We start from the raw sequence: 8,195 nt of genomic DNA, 5'->3' as shown, positions 1-8,195 counted from the left end.
ACCGCCGGCAACATTCCCATCGCCGAGATCTTCTGGTCCCTGATCGACAAGGCCGACCGCAAGTTCTCCAAAGTCCGCGATCTCCCCAACTACGCCCGTAACCGGTAAAAAAACCCTAACCCTAACCCTAACTCCCTCCAAACCCTAACCCTAACCCTAATTCCCTCCCTCTTTCTCTCAGAAATGACTCCGACTTCCACAAGGCCTTCAAGATCTACACGCAGCTCTGGAAGCTGCAGCAAGAGAACCGCCAGAAGCTAGTAGATGCCGGCCTCAAGCGATGGGAGATCGGCGAGATCGCTTCGAGGATTGCTCAGCTGTACTATGGGCAGTACCAGAGGACGAGCGATTCTGGGTATTTGTCGGAGGCGTTTGTGTTCTACGAGGCTATCTTGAGCAGGGAGTACTTTAGAGGGGAGGGATTAGGGTTAGGGCAAGGGCAGCAGGAATTGGGGCTGATGAACAAGCAGATGAGGTTCTTGGCGAGGTTTCTCACTGTTTGTTTGGTGATTGGGAGGAGGGAGATGGTGAGTCGGCTTGCTGGGCAGCTTAAGGGGTTAGTTGATGAGTGCAAGAAGAATTTTCAGGTAAAAGATTGTCTTTTTTTTTCATTGGTTTTGGTTTGTAGTTTAATTATGTATATTGCAAGTAGAGGTTTTGTTCGTTAATGAGTTGGTGTTCACTTGAAAAAATTGGTGAATTGCAATAGTAGGATGAGTAGAAATTATAATAACCTCCAGTTTGATAGAAAGATTGAAATTTACTGTTAAGCATCTCAGTTATAAGTAAGCAAGCAATGCTAGCTGGATTTGTTATGCTGTGGTTTGTCAAATTTACAAATTCCCAAGGCAGATGATTTTTTCAGTTGGAATTACTCATCACCTAGATGAATTCTAATTACTACCTTCCTTATTTGTTTGTTGAGAAGTGAAGTTGTCACAGTCATCATTGTCGTTCTTTCCTTATAATCGGAATTTTTCTCCAAATTTAGTTCTATGCAATAATCGGAGTCTCAAGCAGTGGCAGATCCAAAATTTCTAAAAAGTGGTGTCACCATATAATTAATAGTACCAATCATCTCATCATTAGTAACACTACCAAATTCAATAAACTACCATGAATCTTCATTTTTTAAACAAAATCCCCTACTTTTTATTTATTCTAAGAAACTAGAGTGAATTTTTATGAAACAATCACTTTTGGTTTATTACAAACATGTAAGTAAACAGTGTTGTAAAAAGCGGCAAATCGCGCCGCTAATCGCGGTCGCGATGCTTCACCACGCCGCTTAGGGGGATCACGAGGTGTTTTGGCGGAGAAAACCGTCATTAGCTCGAAATGCGCGAAAAAAGGGTTTTAGCGCTGAAAAGAGCTTAAAAGCGCTAAAACCCGCTACAATAAGTTCTTAAATCCCTCCCCGAACCAGACCCGAACCCATTAAACAAAAACCCATCTCTCTCTCTCATTCCTGAATCCCTAGCCGCCTGCCAGACCCGAACCCATTAAACAAAAACCCATCTCTCTCTCTCATTCCTGAATCCCTAGCCGCCTGCTCTCCCTCTTGTGCCTCTCTCTTTCACGTCCTCCGGCGACGACTTCCAGCGCCGCCGCCGGCAACATCTCCCCCCGGCGACACCAGAAGGTCCATCTCCCTCCGATCATCCAGGGTTTCGAATGATCGAAAGGTGACGCGAAAATTTTGGGGTTTTGTTGGACTAGGGAAAAAAAACTATGATATGTTTTATTGAAGTTACTAATATTTGATTTATTGACTAATCTGGATTTATGATATTTGAGATGGTGAAAGTGATGGCGGCGGTGAAGATGGAGGAGAGGTGCTGCGTTTGTAGAATTTTTAGATTTATTCTACATAAGTATGCATTTGTAGAATTTTTAAATTTTTATATGATTTTTCTTATTATTTAGAATATTTAAATATATTTTTTATTTGTCCGCTATTTGATAGTGCGCTATTTGCCGTTATTTTGCCGCAATAGCCCCAAATAGCCTTAGTGGTACCTCACTGCGATGCGCCGCTATCCGCTATCAACAACCTTGTAAGTAAATTAGATTGTTGATTACTTGTTTCCCTTGCTCTTCTCTATATTTTCAAGAAGAATACCCTTCGTTCTCAATCAAAGAGTCGTCTTCTTTACTATTAGAACAAAAAGTAGATATCTTGGTAAGATTAGGAATTGTGTTGATGCTTGCAACTTATTGAATGAACCTCTACCAATACCTTGGAGGATGTGGCGTCACGTGACACCACTTCCTATAAGGTAGATCTGCCAATGGTCAAGTGCATCCTACTTCTTCTGGTACTTGATCAAGTTTTTATGTTGGATATGAACCAAATAAATATAAAGCTATATGAAACATTGCGGGTTTCCCCTAGAAACCACCTTTTAAATGGGGCCATTTTATAGAAACCATCTTTGATTTTCAATTTATACACTAACCACTTTCACAGGTTCTTTTATTACAATCAACCACTTGAGCCCACTTTTCAGTTAAGTTTTTTATGGTAATCAGCACGACACCACCTAACCTCAATTAGGGTCAACTCTGTAACCTTGTATTTGACAACTAGTTATTACAGAAAAAACCGAAAAAATTGACTTACATTAGAGTCTAGGTGGTTGAGTGCCAAAAAAAAAAAAAACCATTTAAAAGATGGTTTACATATAAATTGATAATCTAAGACAGTTTCTATTGACCCTATTGTAAAGGTGGTTTCTAGGGATAAACCCAAATGTTACTCATATATGAAGAATGTTAGAAAATTTGAAAATAATCTTAAAAGAAATAATCAGCTTTCAGGAGCTAATTGTGAACCACGGTGCATATTTGGGACAACATGATTGTTCATCTAAAAGTAGGATGCAAGTACACAGTGAGAGGATAACAGATCATTTGTGCACACGAGGACGTTACCTGGATATATATTATAGTCATACTTAGTTTAGTCCACGCGTTATACTATATATGTGTACGTTAGTATATATTACTATTATATATGTATAAGTTATTATTATATATATATATATGAGATTAATGGGTATCATTGTCATAGGAGGGGATTTCCTCATTGACGCCTCAAAATCACATAATTGAGCCGACATTGTTTGAGATCTGCTCCGTTGAACTTGATCTACATATTCCAAAACCCCAACATACCAAGTTGTGGGGTGAATCCGTCGTCGTTTGACCCTCCATCGCAGTCATGTGAAAAGTTCTATTCATTCAAAACCGTTAAAATTGATGATGACGGGGTGGCATGAAGGGTCAAACGACGACGGGCTCACCCCAAACTTGGTGTGTTTGTTGGGTTTAGAATATGTAGATCAAGTTCAACGGGAGCGGATCATCCACAACGTACGTCGCTCAATCATGTGATTTAGAGGGCGTCAAGGAGAAAATCCCCTTCTATGACAAGGATACCCATTAATACTTCTCTCTCTCTAGGTGATATATATATCTATAGAGAAGGAGGGAAGAGAGAGGAGCACGAGAGGGAGACGAGAGAGCATATAGATATAGATAAAGTAGATAGATAAGAGGACGAGAGAGACGGGGGAGGGAGGGAGGGAGGGAGAGGGAGGGAGGAGGGGAGAGGGAGGGGGGGGAGACGGAGGAGGGACCTACGCAATACTACATTTTTAATACTTATCTATAAATCACTCGAATTCATGTCCTTATCGCACTAAGTTCTCCTACTTCTCTAATTTTCACGTGTTATATGTATTCTTTTTGTACATCTAACATTTAAGTGATTTTTTATGCCTTCCGCTGATTATTGGTCTAAAATCATCGTCGGCTTATTTCTTCTTTATGAATTTAATTATAAGAACCATGAGGATTGATTTGAATAGGTAGAGTCCTTGGTACACTTAAGAAGGTATCTATTTTTGAAGGTTGGTAAAGAAACTCGATGCACTCACGTCATAGAAATTACATGATTCATTCTTGAATGGTGATCCAGGAAACAGAATTTAGAGAGTGGAAGCACGTGGTTCAAGAAATAATTCGATTTCTGAAAGCCGATTCATCTTTCATGAATATGAGGCCTTTAAGATACTGTTTTGCCTATGACACTCATCCGGACTCTCTTCTGAGTGCTGTTCCCTTCAATGGTAAGAGGCGCCTAGTTTTGCGTGATGCAATCTTGAGCAGTTATTATCATAATGAGGTTAGCTAGCCTACTTTTCTTCTTGTCACTTCATTTTTTAGTTCTAATTCACTAGAGTTCATTTGTTTAAACTTATATTTTCATCTTGATGTATCCCTGCCTGAGTAGGTCAAATTTACGGAGCTCACTCTCGACACTTTCAGAGTGCTCCAGTGTCTCGAGTGGGAGCCCTCTGGTTTCTTCTCTCTGAAGGGTGGTGCTGACAATAGCCATAACGGAATAGGCCCTAATCGCCTCAGCCCATTGCAAGATATTAGAGATCCTACCCTCCCACCAAATCCACGGAAAGTCATTTTGTATCGTCCATCTGTCACCCATTTGCTTGTGGTAAGTATATGTTTTTGCTACTCTGATTGTATGGGACAGTTTTCTTCTGGCAGCACCACTATACTTACTAGTGACTCAATTAACCTTTTGGCTTTATAATCAAAGAGTTTTCATTTATATCTTTTAATTATCAGATTTCCACTATTTTTTAGGCCAGTCTGTCTTTCAATCTTTAGATTCTTCCCTGCTTAATCATGAACTATTTTTTATTCTTCTCGTATGATTATATATTATATTACAATTATAACTTATGGGGGCATCCAAATAGTTATCTGGGTGTGAATAATCGTTATGCCAAAGTATATCAGGAAGTTTGTTTGAGAACTATTGTGCTGAAGGCATCAAATGTGTAAACATATCTATCAAGGTGAAGAGTCTTATTTATTTGCATGGAATGTGTAGATTATGTAATGTAGTAATCATATGTCACATTTTCAATCTGATGAACTTTTTTCAAAAAGATCCAATCACCTGAATTCTTGACTTGTAATGACTCGTATTTCACTGTTATAGTTTGGTCTTATCAAAGTTTTCTTTACTGAATTTGTTGTAACATTTCTGCTCTCTACCTTCAGAGAAGTGGGTCACATATTAATAATAATAATAATAAACTAGTTTAAAGAATGAAACATCAATGTACATGCTCTTTAATAAACCTATATTTTTTGGTACTGGCTGTTATGATCAGCTTGCTGAAGCCAAGTTAGGTTTAGAGTCATAAAGTCAATATTCTAATATATAAAAGAGAATATATCAAAGTGCAGTGCATCTGCCGGATTTAAATTTAGGATGAAGCTTCACATCATTACGAGTTTTGAAGTGCATTTTGATGTAAATTTTACTAGTATCCTCAATGACTACCTTGTTTGAATTTCAGAACTAAAATCACATGCAGTAGTCAATAAATGCGAAGGATGCTGTACCATGATATCTTAATATAGATCTAGTTGAAAAAGCATAAAGACCAGTAGCCAAAATTTACGAATATACATTTTAGAACTGGTGATATAATTGTTTCAGCACAACTCGTAGAGTTTCCAATTATGATTTCCCTTCTTTAGTGGAAGAATTCTAATGGCATTTATGTTTGAGGATGGTTCTCTAACAGAGCTTGCACATAATGGTTGTCAAAATGATTTATCAATACATCAATTGTTTCACTACTACTTCTCAATTTGCGCGGCAGGTTCTTTCCACTATATGTGAAGAGCTTCCTTCTGATGGAATCTTGTTAATATACCTCTCAGCAGCAGGTCAACAATTACCTCTGTTTCATCTTCTATGTCATTAAATCGAAGTTTCCTATATCTGGTTATGGAAATTTGCAGGAGATTGTGGAGTTAATTATCCTACAAAGCTGAGTTCTGGAATTTCTCAAAATGCTGCTGAGAAAATTGTACAGGGCTCTGATCTGGATGCAGTCTCTCCTTCGAGCTCTCCAGTAAATAGTCCCCCAGTGATTTCTTCACATAAGGATGATGATAAAGGCAGTAATGAAGGTTACTTGTGGTTGGGTTCTCGTGGATCCAAAGGTGTTTATTATCAGGGTACATATTAAAATGTTTTCTTAAGTACTCTTTTTTCTTATTGATACCTCTAAAGAATGCCCAATAACTTATGAAATTATGCATATCTTTTTTATTAATCTGGGTTTTCACTATAGGTGCATTTTATGTTTCTTGCACATATGTTTGATGAATGAAATTATTGTAAGCTCCCCATTGTAATTTTGTTCTGGTCTTGTTACCTGTCGTATTATCTGAATCTGGTGTGTATTATATTTGTTTGTGCAGGCTCAAACTATTTCTATCCATGTGATTTGATCCCATTTACTAGAAAGCCCCTTTTCCTGGTTGTTGACAGTAACAATAGTTGTGGATTCAAGGCAGGTTTGTCTACTCTAATTTCCTCCTCTTGAACCTTTTGGATTGCAAAAAAGTTCTTTTATTTTGAGATAATGAACCATTATCTAAAGTTACATCATGAAATGTATCTCTACTTCAACATCCTGCAATGTAGGAACCCAATGATATATACGAACTTGTCGTCAGGGCTGGGATAGTCCACCCTGTTTGAAAATCGCCAACTGAACCCATCCTCTTTGTCAGCGATCTGGATTCAGCCCCATCCACGATGCAGCCCAATTCATAGTAAACCTTAGACCAGTGCATTATGATTTGTCATGATCTTACAATATGACAAGCTGAAGTAATATCTGTATTCTGCCCTATCCGACATGTTATGCCCTATGCCTTTTTGTGGTGATGTGCAATGTTTAAGTAATCCATTTCATATTCAAATTGTGCAGGCTATACATGGGGAAGAGAAAGGAGAGACAGCAATCATGCTCCTTTCTCCAATCTCTCGAGCTCCATCAATGGTTGCTTCCACTGATTCCACACGCTATCAGCATGGAAGCCAGTTTACTATGTTCCTAACAGCTCCGGTTCAGGCTTTTTGTCTTTTAGTTGGTATGTCTGGCATGGACATTGACAAGGTATGCCCTGATAGCTCCTGTAGAGGCTTGTTTGCTTTCAACAAATATCGTCCATTGTATGATCTGAGTTTATGCTTCATATTTCAGGATACATATGATAAGGCTGAGAAGCTATTTTCATTGTCATTGAGTGAGTGGGAAAAAGCTTTGGTGTCATCTGATTCTCTCCATCCTGTTTGGGATGAAGTCTTGGCTGATCCTTTCTTGAGGCGACTTGTTCTTAGGTTATCTATTAATATGTTTACATGTTTTACACTTTCACATACGCAAGCGATTTTCTCCCTACAATTTTTAAAGCCTGTCAAATTCCTCCTTTACTACTAGAATTTTTATCTTATGAGCCTCAATCCCTCAAATTCCTCTTATCTTATAGATAATTTGGAAAGGGTACTTGTGGATAGACCCCATGCGTTATCGCCCTATTGCAAATAAGCACTCTGTAGTTCTCTTGTCACACACAGACCCCCTGAGTGAATTATTTTGAGTCGATTACCCTCAGAGAGAGAATTATTATTATTATTATTTTGACAAATAGACCTGATGGTAACAGAGTAGAAAAAGTTTCACTTAGGGGGTCTATCCTTCATTGGGCGATAGTACAGGGGGTCTATCTGCAAACATCTTTCTAAATATAGTTTTGCCAAGCAATAATTGCCAATACTAAAGTTTCTCTTGAAATGTTGCACAGGTTTATATTTTGTCGAGCAGTTCTTGCACTCTATTCACCGACCTACAACAGAGAAGAATTCCTTCCCTCTTGCTTGCCCCATTTGCCTGCATCTGTTAGCCCAGATGACCCAATCTCTCAGTCTGCAGTCCTGAGACTCGCTGGCTTCTTTGGTGCTGCCGAACATTTTTCCTTCTCTCAAGGAATTTCTGTAGCCGAGGGCACCAATGTTGAAGTATTATCCGCTGCGACAGTCGGTTCTTCAGATACTCCGGAATCTCACTCATTGGAGGATAAGAATCACTGAGATACAGAAACTTGCTGCTGTGGACGTGGGAAAATTTGGAAATACTTGTTGTTTTCTGTGAAATCCACAGCATGATATATACATGTAAACCTAATGGTAATGCTATTGTACCTTGCTACTCTAGACTTAGGAGATGAAATTTGTGATGTCAATTGAATTCTTACAAGAAAGAAGTTTGCGTGTGTGCGCGCGAATTTTGAAATTGATT

At 38.6% G+C, this 8,195-nt stretch overlaps 1 protein-coding gene across 1 annotated transcript in view; it reads left to right on the top strand.

Annotated features, from left to right (window-relative positions):
* LOC109819458 (protein SCAI) overlaps window positions 1-8,195 on the top strand; it is a 14,681-nt gene extending 6,486 nt beyond the window's left edge. The window contains exons 2-11 of the mRNA XM_020385196.1: window positions 6-104; window positions 182-587; window positions 3,983-4,189; window positions 4,298-4,516; window positions 5,703-5,769; window positions 5,845-6,063; window positions 6,310-6,401; window positions 6,825-7,013; window positions 7,101-7,237; window positions 7,702-8,195. Of these exons, the coding sequence (XP_020240785.1) occupies window positions 6-104; window positions 182-587; window positions 3,983-4,189; window positions 4,298-4,516; window positions 5,703-5,769; window positions 5,845-6,063; window positions 6,310-6,401; window positions 6,825-7,013; window positions 7,101-7,237; window positions 7,702-7,987 (1,921 nt within the window). The 3' untranslated portion in view covers window positions 7,988-8,195. The remainder of the gene's footprint in view (window positions 1-5; window positions 105-181; window positions 588-3,982; window positions 4,190-4,297; window positions 4,517-5,702; window positions 5,770-5,844; window positions 6,064-6,309; window positions 6,402-6,824; window positions 7,014-7,100; window positions 7,238-7,701) is intronic.

Source organism: Asparagus officinalis, chromosome 8 (genome assembly GCF_001876935.1).
Source record: "Asparagus officinalis chromosome 8, Aspof.V1, whole genome shotgun sequence".
NCBI lineage: Eukaryota > Viridiplantae > Streptophyta > Magnoliopsida > Asparagales > Asparagaceae > Asparagus > Asparagus officinalis.
The sequence above is the reverse complement of the archived record's forward strand: the minus strand, read 5'-3'. Positions and strand labels throughout refer to the sequence as shown.